We start from the raw sequence: 21,294 nt of genomic DNA, 5'->3' as shown, positions 1-21,294 counted from the left end.
AAAGGCCTGATGTTTTAAAGAAAAATATAAATACAGCAACACAGTTAAATGTATCTTCCCTATGTGCTTTTCTGCCAGGGATCTTTATCTAACCAGAAGTAGGATTCCCTAACACTGCAATTACTCTGTGGACAACAATCTAAATTAAGGCTCTAAATATTTTCTTTTAAATTGAAGATAAAATTTCATTAGTCCTTACAGAAATTATTTACACTGTGTAAAATGTTTTGAATAGTGTGCTAATCCTTTTACCATTGCATCATGGAATATCAAGAGTACTAAAGCAATATGATAGTCATTATATGAGTACTTTTAATTATATTCCCCTTTCTCATTAAAATGACTAAAGGTTTTCTATTCTTGAGTAAAGCATTATTTTAAGCAAAGCCTTTTTTGTTATCTGGGAAGCAATAAGATAAAATATAATAGTGAGCTGTTACACTTAAAATCAGTAATAAAATATTAAGTATAAATGATCATAAAGGTAGCTTATATTATGTGACAACAAATTGTATATTTTCTGTTGCTCTAATATCACAAAAATAATGAGATATATTGTTAATACTATCACTTTTTTAAAAGGTGATCTAAAGTGGTTTTAAGCATGATTTGTCCATTAGAACACATGCAAAAAACATTTAAAAAATAAAATTTAAACGTTTTTGAAGGCACAAAGCTGCTGAACTAGTGAAAATACATAAAATGACATTGATACAAAGATTCAATATCACAGAAATGTCATTTCTTCTTACATGTATAGAGTTATAATTTAAATTATAAATTTAATTCCAGTAAATATTCTATCAGGTTTTCTCTGGAGGTAGTCAAGTTTATTATAAGGTTCCTACAGATAAATAAATAGGGAAGAACAGCCAAAAAATCTTAGAAAGGAAAAGCAATATGAGAGAGCCATCTTCACCACGTATTAAAGCACATTATAAAGCCTCTCTAATTAAAACAGTGTAGTTTTGGCTCTAAAAGACAGATCAGTAGAACAGTAGAGATAACCCAGAAAGAATCCAAGTACATATGGCAGTCTATGATAATGTTGGCATGTCAAATCAGTAGGGATAAGATGGGCTTTTAAATAAATCTTGAAGAAATAGATAGCTATTTGGGTAATTTAGGTGGAGAGAAACACCATGTTCTTGGATTGAAAGACTCAATAAGTCAGTATTTCTAAGATGCCAGTTGCCCCCAAATCAATGTATAGTTTCAATACAATTCGAAGTCCTCACGGGGGTATGTGTGTGTATCTGTGCTCCTGTGTGTGTTTGGAAATTAACTAGCTGATTCTGAAATTATTATGAAAGTGCAAAGGATCTAGAATAACTATGAAAATCTTGAAGAAGAGGAAAAATTTGAAGGATTTACGTTACTACATGTTAAGACTTGCCATATAGCTATAGAATTTAAGACATATGGTATTGGTGCAAAAATATATGAATAGACAACTAGAAATGAATAGAGTACAGAAAGAGACTCATACACATTCTGCCAATGGATTTAGGAGAAAAGTGTCACTGCAATTTAAGAAAGGATGGCTTTTTCTTTAAATGGTGCTAGGACAATTAGGTATACATAATGAATAAAATGAACCTTGACTCTGATATCTTATCATATTTAAAATTATTGAGATAAGTATCAGGAAAACTGAATAATGCTTCTCGTAAAAAGAGGAACATATCTTCATGACTTTATGTCCCAAGCTATCAAGATTATTGCCAGTATACAGTACCTAGATATCAACTTTCTGGGAGAATTGCCTTCAGCCGAAGAGAGTCACCTGACCAAGGTTAAACTCCTTTCCAGCATTAGACTACATTTCATGATGGATTGATGGGATGGGGGGTGGGAGGGTTGTGGGTGAGGAAATGAGATATAAAATCCTGGCTTCCTCATCCCAAATTGGGGAAACTCTGAAGAACTCTCCTAGTTTCGGTGCTTGCCAGGGTGTGAAATGACACCTTTGTCCCCACCTCCCTCTGTTCAGTTTTGCTTCATCCTCTTCTTCCCCCAGTACTGTCAATCCTCATACACTTCTCCCTAATACAATTCCTGCATGCTCACCTCCTTCTCAGAGACTGCTTCCCAGGAAAACCTTTTTTGCAACAGTGACATTTAAGATACTTCTGCGTGAAAGTTGGACAGATATTTAAAATTTTTATTTTATTATTTACTGATTGACATTTTAAAGCTGTCTTCTATTTATAACAGTATTTTGTAGTTGAGTAAAAGCCCAAGCCCTACATTCAAACACAAGCTCCAGCACATACTGTGGGTGTGATCTTGGATATAACTCCTACATGTCTCAGTATACTCATCTCTAGCATAGGGGTATTAATAGAATCTATCTCATACGGTTGTTGTGAAGACTAAATGAATTAATATTTGTAAAGTGCTTAAAATAGTTCCTGGAACAGAGTACATTGCTACTGCTCATGACAAGTGACACTGCTTTCTATTAAAATACAATTAGGTAAATTATTATATAGGCGATACAAGGGAATGCCAAAATTTGTGCAAGTGGTATACGAATTTGCTGATTTTTTAAAATTAAAATGTTGAATGAATAGAATACGTAAAGGATTAGGGATATCAAAAGGAAGAACAAGTTTGAATTATTTTTTAAATATAGTTATAGATATAGATATCTACAAAGTTGGATACTCTTAAAATATGGATATAAATACAGAAATAGATATCTACTGTCCTGTAAGATATCCTTTTCTAGAAAAGGTATTCACCAAGGTAACAAGACTGTTTCATCAATGAGTAGTTGATGAAAATTAAAATCATTTGTCTCATAACTGTTTCACCTAAAAAACAAATGGATTTCAGAAGAAAAATAACTGCTATTTATTTCTTTGTTCATTTTTCAGAAATATATTTCCTGGCATGTACTGGCAGTGTACTAGGTCTTGTTTCATCTAAAACTGAAGAAAATCAGGAATCCATCTTTGGGTTTACCTATTTTCACCTATACAAGTAATACTAATAAACAATACTTGTATATACCTTTAGTGTTTATACATTTCTTCACATGCACAACTGCGTTTGTTCTTCAAAAAATATCCTATTAGGTAAAACTGATTTTCATTTTTTCTGATGTCCAAAACAGGGTCTAGAGATTACAGAAACCAGCGCAAGCTAACACAGCTTTTCCATGTTACAGTCAAAACCAGAACACAGATTCTCACACTGCAAGTCTAATGCCCTATTACTGCAGCTTGACTCCTTTACTAAAGTCCTACGTCTAATTTTATACATATATAGATTTGTAAACTAGTACCTTACTCTCCAGCGCTACACTATGATATATAATAATGCTAATCCACCCGCCCCCATTTTTTTTAAACCATCACAGTCAGAGGACCCAGGAAAATGTTTCAGCTAAGATTTTTTTCTCAAGAGTTTAATCTTGATTTGGCTTCAGTGACATTTGATTACTTCCTAGTAAAAGAGAAAAGGAACACTGCAACTCTTATACATGTATCAGCGTTGCAGAAGGATGGCTTCTGAGATCACAATTCACCTATACTCTTGTCTCATTTTTGGTTACTCGACCTAATTAGATGTGTAGACAAGAATGAGCTTCAAACTGAAAACCTGGCAGGTTAAGATTCTTCGCTGACAGGAAGACCCTTTTTTTTTTTTTTTTTAACTCCTGTCTAGTTTGTCACCAGTTTTGAAAGAAAGATAATGAAAATAACAGTGAAACTACTAAAAACAAAATGAAGTATTTAGCTATCTATAGCCTAGTACGGAACTCATTCTAAGGAAGAAAAATTGTAGGAAAACAAAACTGTTTCCTTGGAGGAATGAAATGGATGTGAACATCTTTTTCCAATGTAAAAAAAGTAGTGTCAATGGCTAGAGTTCTTGTCTTGGTATGTATGTATGTACGTATTTATGTATGTATCTATCCATCCATCCATCTGTCCATCTATCGATCCATCCGCCCACCCACCCACCCATCCAATTTTATTAAGGGATTTCATAAATGCAAAGGAACTTAAAATTTCAGAAAGAAGCTAATATGAGGAGTATTTGCAGAAATTATTTTTATCCATGTCCTTTTGTCATATATAGAACAAAATGTTGGTAAAGTCAGGCTGTGACTGGGATGATGCATAGACCAGCTTACCATGGACTGAAGCAGCAGCATTCACATTTGAGGAATATACACTAGTCTTACCAGCTATCACTTGGTTTCCCTTCAATGCCTAGCACTTAACTGAATTGAACTGAATGCACTGTCACATTACTTGGCAAACTGGACGATACAAGTTTAGAACCTCTCCACTCAATCAATTCACCTGAGATCATGTAGATGTAGAAAGACTTAGTTTTAAGGATACATATGCTTTATATGGTATATGAGATTTTCCCTAGAAGCAATTTTTACAATATGGTCAATGAATCCCAAAGTCTCTAAAAATGTCGATAGCAGTGTAAGAAACAGAGATCCCATTTCTGTTGTACCCTTACTGTTTATGCTCCCCAAATCATCAGGGATATCCATAACACTAATATTATAACATATAAGAATACCAGAGCAAATAACAAATTTCTTGAAAATAAACAAACCCCTCTGGAGATTTTATTATATACAGAAGCAGAGAATATATTTGGAACTGTCAATCCACTGCACAGCCAGGGTTGTCCATTGCTAGTTGAAAAATCCAGCAAAGACGGCATTAAATTTGAAAACCATTTGAAGACAGCAAGAACAATATAAATTATAATTAAGAAAGTATGCTTAGGGACTTCCCTGATGGTCCAGTGGCTAAGACTCTGCTCTCCCAATGCAGGGGGCCCGGGTTCGATCCCTGGTCAGGGAACTAGATCCCATATGCTGCAACTAAGAGTTCACATGCCTCAACTAAAGATCCCACATGCTGCAACTAATGATCCCACATGCTGCAACTAAAGATTCCGCATGCCGTAACTAAAGATCCTGCATGCCACGACGAAGACCCCGCACATGGCAATGAAGATCCCACATGCTGAACTAAGACCTGGCACAGCCAAATAAATAAATAAATATTAAAAAATAAATAAATATCTATGTACCAAACGGCATTGCCTTAAAATATACAAAGCAAAATTTAAAAAAAAGAAAGTACATTTATAATTTTTCAAATTTGAAAATTTTTAAATGGAACACAAAATGTTGGTCTCTGTGTTGCATAGAAATTACATTATATATAATTGCTAACTGGATTATTTAGTTAGTTTTTAATTTGAAAATATCTTAAAAATCATTTGCTGCAGAATAAAGAACCAGGAGTTTAAAAAGAAACAAACAAACAAAAAATAAGCAGTCATTTCAATATATAAGTAGTCTAAAATTAGTAAACAAAGATGAAAATTTTATAAACTAATGCAATAAGATTGTTGACTTTGGTAAAAGAAACAATAATTTCCATAATTCCCATACTCTATGTTTAGAGTGAATGACTCCCTGCCATTTTATTAATTTATTTACCTTTTGACCGCCTTTACCCATTATTTGTATTATTTAAATAAAAGTACTGCCACTGGAAACTTTATGTTTTTTTCATGGAAAAAAGAACTTTATTAATATTTATAAATACTGTGCTCAAAAATATTGAGGAAATAAGTGGTCATGGATAAGAAGATTAAATATTGTAAAGATGTAGTTCTTCCCAAATTTGTCTATAGGTTTAATGTAATTTCAATCAAATGTTTACTGGGACTTTTCAGAACTTGTTAAAAAGTTGTTCTAAATTTTTTTCCAGAAGGATAAATAGATGATAAAAGGAAAGAAATGACTTAAATGATAATGAGAAAATAGAAATAAAATAAGAAAACATAAACCTGTAGGATTTAAACCGTATGGCACTGGAACAAGCCCGGAAATACAGATCTATGTAACAGAGTATAGATGATTGAATATAGGATGTCACATTGCAAAAATAAATAACAACAGAATAATAATTATTATTCAATTAAAAGATGGAAATCTTGCTAATTAAGGCAGAATCAAATTAGATTGTAATTACAGAGCAAAAAAGCAAAATCTGGATGAATTAAAGGAGCAAATGAAAAAGATACCTACCTACCTATAACTCTTTCCCCATTATAAACAAAGGAGAAGAAAAAAAGAAAATAGAGGTGAAGTTTCAATTGACTCAAATGTAGAAAGGCTTTGAAAGTGCAGAATCAATGGAAAAAATGAAAAAAAAAGAAAATGTCTCATATATTTAATGGATAAGTAAAATTAAAATATAAGCAGACATATAAATAGTTACTACAAATACAACAAAGTTGTTATTTGGCATTGAGGTGATTTCCAATTTTTTGCTGTTATAAATAATTCAATATCAAACATCTCTGTGGATAAATAATCCATCTTTTGATTATTTCTTGTAAAGATCTCACCGGAATTGGAATTACTGGGTCCAAAACGTGATAATGTCTAAGTTTCTTTATATACATTACACAAAGTGCTTTTCAGAAATTATGTAGTGATTTATACTCCACTAATCAGTGTTTGTTCCAATTTCATCACAGTTTAATTGAAATAGAAAAAATTTTTTAAAAAGGAAAAAGAAAACTTAGCTGGCTATCATTTAAATCAAGATCTATTTGAATATTAGGGACTTTGAACATATTTTCAGTCATTATTTGGACAGCAGTACTTCCTCTTTTGTGAACTGCAGTTCATACTCCTTTTAATACATTGCAAAGAAAGAGAAAACAAAGATGTTGAAATCAGACATACGGTAGTTCGGCTTTGCCAGTAAGCAACTGTTTTGATTTTGTGTAAGTTAATTTTTCTGAATTGCAATCTCCTTGATTCAATAATAATAATAATAACACCTATACAATGGAGTTGTTGTGAGTATCAAATGAAATAAATTAATGAGGTTCAGGATGCTAATAAAAATGACTATAGTAAATATAAACGAAAGTCATGAACCCACTTATATTGGAATGTTAGTAGTAGTTACTGATTTTAGTTATTATTTTTATAATAATTATGTTAAGATAATTTGTATTTTATATGTACAATAATTATTATGATTAGTTTCTTGTAATGAAAAGTATTTTAAGCAAATTCATATTTTGTGAGCTTTAGATTTTTAAGCAAATTCATTATTTCTTATGCCTTAGATTTTTTTTTTCCTATTCATCAATATGCAGTTGGGATTACTAATACATGTACACCCTATAATACATTTTCAGGGAATTGTCAGCTTTGCAAAGATGGAATTATTTTCATAAGTGCGAGCAGCTTTAGCACACTAGGTATTTTTAATTTTCCAAAATCTTCTTTGACTCACACAGTTATGTATTAAGTGGTATGACATTCAACCATTCACAATCTCAGAGATAAGATTTTTTGCAAGTTGTATTCATGCGATAAGGAATGAAAAAAAAAAAGTGAAGATATAATGACTATATGTAAAGGTTATACTCTCCATGTTTTTCTATCAACTTACTAAAATTTGTGTCAAAATTTTTAACTTGTACATTTAATTTTCATTAAATATTTATTAAGACAACAAGACATATATTTCATCATCTCTGAAATGCGATAGCATATAGAATGACAGAATATAAGGCAGAAATACTGTACCTTTTGTGTGACTCAGACCACTAAGCTTGAAGGCAGAGTCTCTTCGAGGAAGCTGTCCCGGTATGGAGCCAGGACAAGACGCTTGTGCTTCTCCTGACCTAATCAAAAAAAATATATAAAGAGATATTACACTTCAATGTCACATTCAAGAGGAAAAACATCAGTGGAGATTGAAATAGAATCAAAACTTCCTTCTAATGGGAAATTTCTGAGATGATCATTTTCAAAGTACATTTTAAGATGAGATTTAAATGGCATTTTTGAAGAACACATTCAACACTATTAATGATTTTCTCTATAATACTCAAAAAATATTATAAAATCAACTCATAAATTCTTGGAATTTTAATTTAAACTATTCAAATAAAAGATGTTACTGAGAGCCTGTTTGAACCTACCACATAAAAATGGATTGTAGTAGTTAATATTTACACATGTATAAATATACACTTTTGCAATGTTAATAATTTAAACTAATATATGCAAAAATCAATCAATTTTTCAAAACGTGCTTATGGGCTACATAACATGTACTTGCTTTTAGTGCTACCATGTATAAAAAGTAAAAAACTCTGTCAGCACAGAAATTTATAATTTTAAGTATACTGAACTAGATATCAGCTGATGCCTTGGAAAGGAATGGGAGTGTTACAACTTCTAAGAAGGGGATTTTTGTAACATACAGTAAAATTGTATATATATTTACCATTTTGCCCATCAATACTACTTGTAGAAATACACCTTAAATATACAAAGGCATTATTTGCATAGCAGTATTTGTATAGCAAATTATTAGAAATAATGAAAAGATCTATGCACTGGAGACTAGTTGTGTATAAACAATAGTGCAGGAAAAAAACTGAGGTACTAAAAAGTCATAAAAATCTATGAGAAAGATGTCTATTAACTATTTTACTAGGATTCCAGACATATAATTAGGTGGAGTTAGCAAGGTGCAAAAGAAATTATACAGTATTCTACCTTTGTGTAAGATAGAGGATGAAACAGAACCATGTGTGTACATATGCATTTATTCATATATACTCATTTTTGCAAAAATAAACACAGTATGGATAAATCAGAATCAAATGATGATGGTCATCTATATGATTGTTTGAGAAAGTGGTGGATGGTTGAGTTATGGGAATGGGATTTCTTTAAGTAGAACATTTTACATAGCTTTGAGTTTTGAACAATACGTGTTTTACAAATTCAAAAATAAATTTAGAAAGTGTGAAAAAGCAAAGCTAAAACTGAATTCAAATTAAAAATTAAAGAATCCATCTTTATATAAATTGACAACAAAACTATACAGAATAAAGAATTAATTAAAGAATATTTTGGCCATAGTTCTCTGACTGTTCTATTGTAGTATAATATATTCCAGGAGGAAAAATCAACTGCAAAGATAGCTTTAGATTTAGTAGTTTTCAGTTCCTTTTTCTTTCCTTCTCTCTCTCTTTTTCTTGGTAGTTAAGAATATAGTAATTTAGAAAATATAAGGGGTATATAGGTATGATAGAGCAAATGGGTACTGAATTGATGTGTTGGGAGTGAGGTTTTTCACATGGGAGAAGAGAAAGTGAGGTGAATTGAGGAAGAACCCTATGGTGTAGGATCGGAATAGGAGGTATCAGTATGAGATAATTGTTTTTAATAATTATTTTAATAATTATACTTCTTTGTTCTGTCCCCTGAAAGGAACATCCTAGCAGCAATGAGCACATCTAGTGCCCATATCTTGGACACTAAATACCTTGTCTCTGTATAGCAAACCATTGAAAAATGCCGAATTCTAGTTTTACAGCAAGTTGAGTGCTAGGTGAAACTAGAACATCTTATACTGCCAGAAAGTAACAAAATATTCAAAAACTAACGAAGACGATCAAAAGGACTTAGGGATTGTCTTGTAAAGGGTCCCACTGGCCAAATTAGGGAGTGTCCAAAAGAATAATAATAAAAATCCACAAAAATGAAGTAGCCCCATTCCTCCTAGGCTCCCCCTCTTACAACTAAAAATTGCCAGACATAACACACAACAGACAAGGATGGGGAGACTCTGAAATATGAAAGAAGAAGGCAGCCTGCTTAGGGACCTTGGGACTTGAGGAACGACATGGTGGTGAGTTTCCAGGTTTCCATACTGCCTCTCATATATACCGGACAAGGCACTGAACAAGTCTCCAACCCAGATCAACTAAGGGGGGCCGAAAAATAAAGGGGAGGGGAGTTGATCTTCTATCTCTTGCTTGGTAGAAACAGGCGGCACTCCAATTCTCTTGTTGGGGTAGCAGGCTGAGGGAAAGGGTAGCTAGTCAGGGTAGAGTTGAAATATTTATATATAACATGGTCCGACAATGTTCTGTCTAAAATAGACTTCTCCAAATTTAATGACATAGGTAGTTTGAAAGAAAAAGGATGATAAAAGATGTACCATGAAAATGTTAATTTTAAAAAACAAAAATGGTTACATCACTAGCATATAAAGCAAACTTCAGAGAAAAGAAAATTACTAGAGACAAAGAAGGGCAATACATAATTATAAAATATGGATACACCAGGAAGACATATAATACTAATGTGTCTATAACAAATAACAAAGCCTCAACTTATATGAAGCAAAATTCAATAGAGGGGAAAGAAGAAATAAATATACCATTATAGTTGTGTGATTTAATATCCCCCTCTCACCAAGTGATAGGTAAAACTACTAGTCAGAAAATCAGCAAGGATACAGAAGACCCAAATAACAAAATTAACTGAGAATTTGAATGAGATATGTAAAACCCTCCATAAAACAACAGAAGAATACTTATTTGTTTCAAGTCCTATGGGACATTCACCAAGAGAGACCATATACTGGGTCATAAAACAAACCTCAACAAATTTAAAATACTCTAAATCATACAGATTGTGTTCTTTGGACCATAAGGGAATCAGTAATAGAAAGAAATAAAAAAGAAAAAGGTCTGGAACTGTCTTTTCCCAGTCTGCTCTGGCACTACTCTTTTCTTTTTTCTTTTTTCCTTTTTGGCCGCATAGTAGGTCATGTGGAACTTCCCCCACCAGGGATAGAACCCATGCCCTCTGCAGTGGAAGCGCAGAGTCTTAACCACTGAACCACCAGGGAAGTCCCTCTGGCACTACTCTTTGAATGAATGTCTTTTCAAAAACCATAAAAATTTGCTATAATTCAAAAATGCGTCAAACAAGTTCAATAGTCTTCAATGCAAGAAGAAAAAGGAAAAGGAGTGAGAGATTATTCTTTTCTATTGATATAATAGCTATGGATTTGTACAAATATTAGCTCTAGTATTTTTGAATTACTCATAAGAGCCACAAGTTCCTCCAAGAGATCTGGATACAGAGAAATCCAGAGAAGGAAGAGGTAGGTGTCAAAGTCATTTCTGTTAACATCTGGCTTTGTTTTTGTTTTTCCAAACTCAGGGACATTACTCAGAAATATAATGATAATGATAGAAATCAAGGAGCCTCCCCTGAATAAAGAGTGGGCCATCAAACAATACACATGCAGTGGTCAAAGAATCATAGAATCACCAGCTAGAAGCAAGCTCAGAGATTACCTGGTACCTCCCCCAGTGTTAGGAGATACAAAAGCCAAGAAAATAAAAGTTCCTTACCCAAGGTCACACAGCTTGTGTCTTCTGAATTTAGGTCCCCTCACATTTTTATAAATTAAATGTTCAGTGATTAAATATGATAATGTGATGGGGATTTGAAAACAATAAATGCTGAAATATAAAAGATTAAAAAAATCCATGAATCTGTACTCGTACTTAAAAATAAAAAGAGTTGGGGGGAGGCGAGAAGCAGAGAAAAAAGCTTTTTTCTTTAATTTAAAAATCTCAGCTAATAAAAAATAGCAAGGATAATGGACATAATAATTGATACTGGAAGCATATCTGAAAGGATATTAAAACCATCAAATGAAGGGTTGTAAGGGAAGAGGTTATTCACATTGTCTCAAATTATCACACCCCCCCCCAAATTATTTATTAGTTATAAAGGGAAAAGATAATCTTTACAATATAAAGATCTGGCAGACACAACCTTAACCAAGTGATTAAACTTAGTATCCCCAATAATGGGACTTTGTGTCTCCGGACGTGTTGCAATGAGAAGTACACGATATGTGATATTCTTACCAAAATGTTTAATCTGAATTGAATAATGAAGAAACAAAGATAAGATAAATCAAAGTACATCAATGCAGTGTAACATTATGGAGCTGTAAATATATTTAGGTAGTTTTTAATATCATATGACCTCCAAGATATATAATATGAAATAAAGACAAAGAAATTTTTGTACAGAAAAAAAAAAAAAGAAATCCATAACATGCAATATTCTACAAGACAACTGGCCTGGACTCTCCAAAATACCAATACCATAAAAGACAAAACAAGGTAGGAGGGAATTTTTAGATTAAATGAGATGTAAGAGATTGGAAACCAAATGAAATGAATAATCCTTGATTGAATCCCAGACTGGAAAAAAGATAACATTTTTAAAAGTTATAAGGAACATTTTTGGGACAATTGGAGAAGTTTTACTGTGGATATTTAATATTTTAAAAATATTAATGTATCTAGGTTAAATCTTAGTATATGACAATGGCATTGCAATTATGTTGGAGAAAGTCCTTTTTCTAAGGCCATACATACTTTAGAGACGAAATTATATATCTACAGATAGAGATAGGATATAAAGCAAGTTCCACAAAAGTTAACAATTCATGAAACAGATGAATCTGTATGAAAAATATAGGACTATTCATTGTACTATGATCTTCTGTAGGTGTGACATTTTTCAAAATAAAAAGTTGTGTCTTGTGGGGAGGGGACTAAAGACTAAATGCAAAAAAAAAATTCCTATCGCTTTAATTAAATGGAAGCACATTTTGTTATCTTTAAAATGGGATTTGTGTAAGTTGAACTACTGGGTCATGGGGGAAACATTATAAATTATAGTTAATTCTCTATGGAAAGGAGATAAGCTTTACTGACATTAAATATATGAGGTGATGATGCTATATGTAAATATTTCACAAGTAAATATGCATACATTGAAGTGAATGCTGAAAAATATTTACTAATTGAGGTGTATGATATTAAAATATATTTCAAGACCATTGTGTAAAGAGCAATATTTCTGAAAGTGCTGTCTTCTGACAACCTACATTGGAATAACTTGTGATGGTAGGGTCTTACCCCGGACGTAATGAATCAGAATAACTGTGAACCTGAGAATCTAAATTTTGATAAGTTTCCAATTACTGCTTACTGAATTTTGAAAGCTACTACGTGAGAAAAAAGGAATTCCAAATATTAAGGCTCCCAAACAGTATCTAAAAATAATTAAAGTAATTATAAGCAAGTTGAGTCTCAGATTACTTGTCTGAAAAGTGGCTATAACAGTAATTTCACGTCTACTTTTCCATAGTATGAGTGTTAGCTATTTGTTATGAGCAAATCAAACTAAGACAAACAATCCAATTAAACTAAGGTATAAATAGACTGTTATATATTTGATACTCCAACTTTCCTGCCCACCAATCTCAAATCTCCCAGTGGTTTATTAATTCAAATATTTAAATAGTTGACTGTCTGAATTTGGGAGAGATTTTGAGAGCGTGGGACTTTTTCTTACACCTATTTCTCTCTCTTATGCATTAAGCTATGCACACCTTGACTGGCAATGTACAATGATCACTACATAGTTAACATAAATATTTATTCAACTCTGGAGGTACTTCAGATAAGATTCAGAGGGCCTCCAGGGGCAAGATTTTCATAAACTAATTCAAATATGTGAAATCAAATGCACTGGGTATTGCCTCTCCACATCCCGTAAGTGTGATTAACTTATCGTAACTGTGTTATATTGTTTGCTTTATTACTATATTACTAGTGAACACCATGGTCATAATCAACCTGAGTCAACAACAATTCAACATAGTACCTTGTTTATATTTTATCAACCCTCAAAATGGAAGTTGATATTTGTAAAACTAATATGTTAACTGGTATGCATACCTTTATCCCTGCTGTTATTCTGTTTTGCTCTTCAATAAAACTACTAATGTCTGGAAAAGAATCCACTTATACTTAAACATTTGAATCAAATCACTAATATTGCATTTAAATTTGTATTAAGTAAAAGATCAAATAATCTCAAGACTACAGCTACTTTAACAGAAATAATCAAAACAACTACTCTGCATACATCTATTACTGTTTCATTCATTTATGCAACTTTTAGGTATATAACCCATAGTGATATTTCACAAGTAGAATACCACACAAAATCAAAATACAATGTGTATATATTTTTGTGTGTACGTATATCCCACACATGAGGTAGCTTTGAAATGTGCATATGACAGTTTTCAGCACAAAACAGATGCTCAATGAACAGTGACTGAATATTCAAGTCCTGCTTTATCAACATACATGCCAACACTGAAATACTCATTTAGTTAGAAGCAAATCTATGAGTTAATATAACCCCTGCCATTAGCAAGCATATAAAGTAGCAGGTGTGGAATACGGTTATATGAACAAGGGCACACACATACATATAATGGAGATGGGTCCTTAAATTCTTAATGTATACACTGGGCCCTAATTTCTAATGTTTCAACTCAGATGCTTGCTTCCCACTCACAGCTACCTTCCCTTTTTCCACTTTTACTTCCAGCTAAGTAGGAAGGAAACTTAAGAGTAGGGGGCTGGGGTGGAGGGCATAATTACTGACGAGAGAGGGTTGTGGGAATTGAGTCCATGGATACCAGTCGCTGAGGAAGGGAACATGTCCTGGCCGAATAAGGCGGCCAAGATGGGAAATCCAAGCATATGTGAGCTAGGGTCTGATGGCAATGTTAAAAAGAGAAAGGAGAGTCCCGAAGAGCGGAGAAAATGTGAAAGGAGTGGTAGTCAGGGGCATTTCTTGAGGTCCTTTGATAGGATGCAGGGAGGCCTCTTTCCCTGAGATCTGTGGGGAGGAAGCAAAAAGAAGGGCAAGTGCCTTTCTTTAGAGCCTTATCAGTATGGGGCTTTTATTTTTTTATTTATTTTTTAAAATTTATTTTATTGAACTATAGTTGACTTACAATGTTAATTTCTGCTGTACAGCACAGTGATTCAGTTATACGTATATATACATTCTTTTTCATATTCTTTTCCATTATGGCTTATCACAGGATATTGAATATACTTCCCTGTGCTATACGGTAGGACCTTGTTGTTTATCCATTCTATATATAATAGTTCGCATCTGTTAATCCAGTATGGGGCTTTTAAAGCACCATCTGTAAGCAGACAACTTAGAAAGACAGTGAGGTGGTCCTGGAGAAGATGAGTTCAAGAACCTGTTCCATCACTTACCCACTGCATGGCTTTAGGAAATTTCTAAGCCTCAGGTTCCACATTGAAAAAACCTCCAAGAGTCATTTTGTAAAGATTGGGTATAGTCACATTTATAGAGCTTAAGTGTGGTACATAGTGGATGCATAACAAATCCTAGTTTTCTATGCTATTTGAAAGCTTTTCTGTAGCATTCTGGTCCTCGTGGGACTCATTAATGGTGTGCTTTGGACACATCTCTAGTATTCTCCAGGTGTTTAGGCCATCTCCTCTCTAGCCTCCCTATCGCATTACTTTTTTAAGTTGGCATAGATTCAGATATGAATAGATCCCTCAAATATAATCTTTTTGATACCTTGCCTTGCATAATGGTCAACTGAAAGAATGTATAGACAACACACAGTAGAATTAAAAAATTAAATAGAATTTAATTAAAGATAATATATAGATTATTTGAATATCAAAGGGCAATATATCTGGGAGAAGTGATTAAAATGAAAACAGCCAAGATAGCAGAAGAAAAGACGTTGGAGAATTGGGCAATATAAAAGTTTGATGATGAGTTTACAATTCTAAAACTGTTGCCTTCTTGGAAAAACAGTGACTTTTGAAAGATATCTTCATCTGTATATCTTAAATATCTATAAAGTCTGTCTGTCTATCTATCTATCTGAAAGAGAGATGAGGAATGCAGGATCTGAAATACTGTGGGATCTCTCACACGCATCAACCACTCTCTTGGGGCTATACTGAGTCTTCCTATCAACCTCCCTAAGGGGATTCTGTGAATTATGTAGCATCTGCAGGAACATTTACATCTTCTTTTGAAAGACAGCAAGGTATTCCATCGTCCTACCATGAAATAATTTTAAGACATTTACAAATATTTAAATGAGAAGGTTTTAATGTAGTACTTTCTCTAATGAGTATATTTGGCATATGTGTTAAATATTTTTATTCTTCTTGTCAGTCATATTTCCTTGTGGCCCTTCAACAATTCAGGCCAAATTATGAGGCCAGGTTGCCAAGAAATATGATTACAAGAAGACATGTACATGGTGGCTAGAAAAAAAAAATAGAGTCCACAAAAGAAAGAAGGAGGAGGTTATGACAGAGTGACAGAGAGACTCCATCACCAAGAAAAGGAAAGGAGGAATCTTTTCATAAACTAATGGAGAAAGTGGAAGAGAGAAAGATATCAGAGGTCAGTGTCTTTCTTATTCCCCAGACTCCATGGGTTGAAGGAAGAAGGGGGAGAACCTAAGAGTCTAAACATTCACCCGAGAGAGTGAGTTTACTTAAAAAAGACTGTTTTAAACTACAAAAGACTAATACATTTTTAATTATCAAGCTTACTGTTTTTTTCTGTTACATAGTAGAAAAAATTTTTTACCAATTAAAGAAAATCAAGAAGCCACAAATTATTTCACAATTTATTTTAATGTTAAAATATTGACCTAATATGCTTTTATAACACTCTTATAGCTATGCAGCTGCCTTGAAAATTCCATTCCCTGGAAAGTTCCATTAATCAGCCTTGTGTGTTCCCACACCAGGAATTCTAAGCCCTACAACTGGTACAAAGTTTACAAACACATACTTTCTTGGCGCCTACCTAAATTTGTGGTTTCCAATTCCAGCCAAATACAATACCTTTTCTATTTGAATTTTGTCAGTTCCATCTTCCTTTCCCTCCAGCAGTTATTTCAACCTACTGTGCCACTCTTCAAATCTCTTACTGTATCTCCTTTTCTCAGCAGATGAAAATATAAATCCAACTGCTCTTAATTCCAAAGCCCCTCTACTACCTACAATTTATCTACAATGACATTTGTTTTAGCTTACCTCCACCTGTTCAAAAGTAGAAATGCCCCTCCTGTTCATAGCTCTTCCTTCTACCTCAACTCTGATACCAGTCCTCCCAGAGCCTTGGCCCACTGGTTAAACCCTATGTCCTTTATAGCTTTAACTCTTTCTCAACCCTGGCTTCTTCCTTCTGCTTATATATATGCTCAAGTCTCTTCCACATTAAAATACTGACTTCCTTGAGCCTGCAGTCAAGTTTTACTAAACAGCATGTCTCTTCTTCTCATCATAACCAAAGTATTCATAAGGGAATTTTACATGAGATGACATTATGTTCTTAATTTTTCTTATTTCATACCACAAGCATGAAGAGATGATCAGGAAAGATGAGAACTCTAACAGGTAAATGATAGTGTTCAGCTTCAGCATTAATAAAAAATAGAAAATTTGCAATGATGATAAGATACAATTTTCCCACAATGAGACTGCTGGAAATTAAGGAGAATGCTGATACTCAGGGCTTACAAGGTTCAAGAAAATAGGCAGTTATGTCTGTAATACACTCCTGATGGCAGCATGAAGTGCAATAGGATAACCATTCAGGAGAGTAAATTGGTTATTTATATCAAAACCCTTAACATATGTGTTCCTTTTAGCCCTGAAATTGAACTTTATAAAATGGATCACAGTAGTTGTAATTTTAGTGGAAGTAGTAAAAAATAGATGAAAAGTTAAAATTATTAATGTTCAACATTACATTTAAAATGTGTTTCAGAAAACTTATAATGAGTTGATTTTTATTTCAGACCCACATTGGTCATTTAATACAAAGTGATCAAACACTTCACACAATTGAATTTAAAAACATGCATCTTCAATATGACACGAAAAAAGGAACAAGCTTGGTTGGAGCCAAAATTTAATCCAAATATGCTGTCTATTTATATAGAAAAGGGGCAAAGGAAACAAAATTAGAACACTGGAATTTTTATAAACTTTGAGGAATAAACATTGGCATATTTGAGTAATATCATAAGAATTGTACAAATTTACTGATTTACATATTCAGGTTTCCAGATAAAATTAGAAGAACTTGACTTGGTACACAGATTCCTAATTTCTGATCCAGGAGTTTAGAGTTGTGATTTTGGCCATGATACTTCATCTCTTACACGTTACGCTTTTAGAGTTGGATTTAGAGTTGTGATTTAGACTTGTGATTTTGGCCATGATACTTCATCTCTTACATGTATACTTTCTCTTTAATAAAATGATGTTGTTGAACTAACAGATCCCTGAAGTGTCCACTACCTCTAAAATGCTTGGACTCTATAATAGAATAAGTGTGATTAATAATTACAAAATAACATATGTAAAGTAAAAGAAAAACAACTTACCTGTTAGTATGATATCGATTAAAAATCTTCTTTGGTGGGATTTTGGAAAGGTATAAGAACAGATGATTGAAGACGAAGGTATGTGGTCATTCTTTCTATTTCTAGAGGCTGGGGGAATAGTCCTCTTCCAGAGATGTAGAATATCCATTCTTTAAACTGTATAAAGATAAACATCCATAACATATATGTCCTAATTATATACTTTTTATTTGTACCACTTAATAAATATAGTACACATAAAAAATTTGGCAGATAAGTTTTTTGTTAACATTTAACATGCACTGTTTTCATCTTTCCTTCTTTTTCCAAATTCCTTTTGATTTTATTGAAAAAATCAGTGTTTTTACACTGAAAAAAAGGCAAAAGGCCAATGTTCAAATATTAAACATATTTCAATACACACAAGCTTACTGATAGCAACATAAAAGAGAAAATTTAATGAAAGCCATGCATTTCTGCTCAAGAGTTTTTAAAAAATCAATTTGTCTAACAAACTGGGTACTAAATGCTCTATGAAGTTTCCAAAATATTTATCACAGGAAGGCAAAGAAGGTGAGACACAGATTGCAGTCCCATTAAAAAGAAGTGTATACAACTTATTGCCATATTATTTACACCCATCATCTAGTACAGTGTATGTTTTATCACATGATATGAAAAAATGGCTCAAAAATTATGTGAAGAAGATTCAATGTGGCCATTGTTCTTATCTGTGTTTCATAAGCCTGCAAAGCTCTGCTTGAAAATGTTCCTTTGTATTCATTTAGAATACAAGTCCCTTGAGACTCTGTTCTACACCGAACACTTTGCTAACGTTACCGGTGAATGACGAGGTCATTAACCAAAAACCAGCGAACAATGTCCTGGTTTATCACCTCTCAAACTACATAGATGTTTCCAAGCTTAAGTTCCAATAAAAAGAGGGAAACTTGCTTTAAGATTGTTTCCGAAGTAGGATGGGTGGTGACAGGAAATTCATAAAATGCTGTCTCAAGTAAGTGAGGATGAAAAGGCAAGTTTTATCTGCATATGTCTTCAAATGACTGTATTACTTTTAGTTAGAGAGTCTACAAGCATAAGTTCACTATATTTTCACTTACGATGTCTGAACTTGATCACACGTAATTGACTGCCTGGAACCAAGTGTCAGAGTTCAATTATAGTAACAACTGTTTTATGTAAATTACTTACTTTTTGGCTATTTTATAAAATAAATCATGGATGACAGAAATTAGGTTAATTTAAACCACTGGAAATAAGCCAAACTACAAAAACAAGAAGGTCATATTTTCATGTTTTGCCAAGTGGCCTGGAATACTGGAGATTCTAAGTTAAACCATATCCTACCATTCCTGGACACTAGTATCCAACAATTAGGGTAGCATTGCTTAAATTATCCACCTGGGTTCACACGGGAAATTAAAAAGTACCCCAGGGAACATATGCATTAAAAAAAAAAGTAACATTTTTAGTCTATCTTTATCTCAAACTTCTTTGAAAGGAGACAGAGTAAAACCATTAAAGATCCAATTCCAATGTTTCTGAAAGAAGAAACAAGTGGAGGTAAAAGATAGTAGATCTGGCTTGCACACTGAGTAGAGCTCAAGGGCATTTGAGCTTGCTAAGAATCAAGAGAGTCTGCCATAGACACAGGCTGCAAGGACCATAGACACATGCTGGGTAATAAAATCACTCTGATTTTATCTCTTTTTCCTTTATTTTCACTGTTCTGACCTTTAGATGCAGTGAGTCCCACATCAAGTATAAATGAAATAAATAATGGCAACTATTTGAAAATAAAAATGAAACGACTGAAAACCAAGAGAAAATCTCAGAACATAATGTTTGATATCAGAGAAGGCCTGTTTATCACATTTGCTGCTTACTATTGTTCCTCTTATGCTGTTATGCAGTAACAATCTCATTGAGAGATGCTGGTAGCATATTATGAGTTTATGATATTCGCAGTTGTGATGCCCTAACCAAATTAATCTCAGGATTCAAAATCTATACAAACAACTTTAGCCTAAAGTTAGATTTTTTACAATGCAGAGTTCTTCACATGGATACAAACTGGAAACAAATGAAACAAATAATAAACAATAGCCATTTCCTTAAGTTCAGCAAAGAGTCATATTCAGAAATAGTTAAAACTTATCCTACAAGCACTACCATACTAGATTTTTGATTAATCAGCTACTTAGTTGTGTGTGTTAGTTCAGATGTATTTATCAGTGAAATCAAGAGAGGGACAGAAACCTATGTGAGTTTTTCCCTAGTGGTTAACCTAATTGCAAACTCTCAGACTTAGAAAAGTAAGCCCTAAAATTTTCTTCTTAAAAATATCTTCTTTAGATGCCTACACATACATAATATATACTGCATTTTCAAAAGTTCATTCAATTAATACTTTAGGATAAACCAGTTTTGCCTGCAAAGAATGTCAACTAGATGAATTAAAAGAAGAGGAAGATCTGAATTATTCAGGGATAGAAAGGAAAAAAAAAATTAAAGGCAAAAAAATAAAAAAGAAAAGGCAAGAAAAATCACAAAGGTTAGGGCAATACATTGAAAAGGTTGAAGCGGTCTGGACTCAGTAGCTAAAAGAATGAGTTATTGATTTAAGTCTAACCAGAGATAAAGCCTTGGAGATTTACTACAACTTGGAAGGAGAGGCTTAGAGTGACTGAAATCAAGCCCCAGTGTTAAAGTGATTGACAAAAAGGTTTGAGTGGATTACTTACTTGTTTGAGTTCTTTGGTATTTGATAAAGAATTTTGAGTTCAGCCTCTAGGCTAGGATTTTCTAAATCGTTTAAGATGGAGAAGTGACCACTATCCTGCTGATGTACCAGCCTACCTTGAGTAGATGTAATTTCCACCAGAAATGCAAGCAACTAAGTTATCTCCAAGAATTAAGACGAAAGGCCTGACCCTGCTAGGAAGCAATGATTTAAAAGATCAGCTGTGTTAAAATTATTTTTGTGAAAGAAAATATCTCTACTATACTTGCCCTTCTTTATGAGAAGGATTACTGGTTTGTCTGTTTTCTTTAATATCTCTGAAAGTCAAGCATACTTCCACAGTATTGCTTCAGG

General features: G+C 33.1%; 1 protein-coding gene across 1 annotated transcript in view; it reads right to left on the bottom strand.

Annotated features, from left to right (window-relative positions):
- CFAP47 (cilia and flagella associated protein 47) overlaps positions 1 to 21,294 on the bottom strand; it is a gene marked incomplete at its 5' end in the record, with an annotated part of 301,208 nt that overhangs the window by 95,552 nt on the left and 184,362 nt on the right. The window contains 2 exon segments of the mRNA XM_057537629.1: positions 18,198 to 18,221; positions 18,224 to 18,353. Coding sequence (XP_057393612.1) covers positions 18,198 to 18,221; positions 18,224 to 18,353 — 154 coding nt within the window.

Source organism: Balaenoptera acutorostrata, chromosome X (genome assembly GCF_949987535.1).
Source record: "Balaenoptera acutorostrata chromosome X, mBalAcu1.1, whole genome shotgun sequence".
Lineage (NCBI taxonomy): Eukaryota > Metazoa > Chordata > Mammalia > Artiodactyla > Balaenopteridae > Balaenoptera > Balaenoptera acutorostrata.
This window is presented reverse-complemented; position numbering and strand designations above follow the sequence as displayed.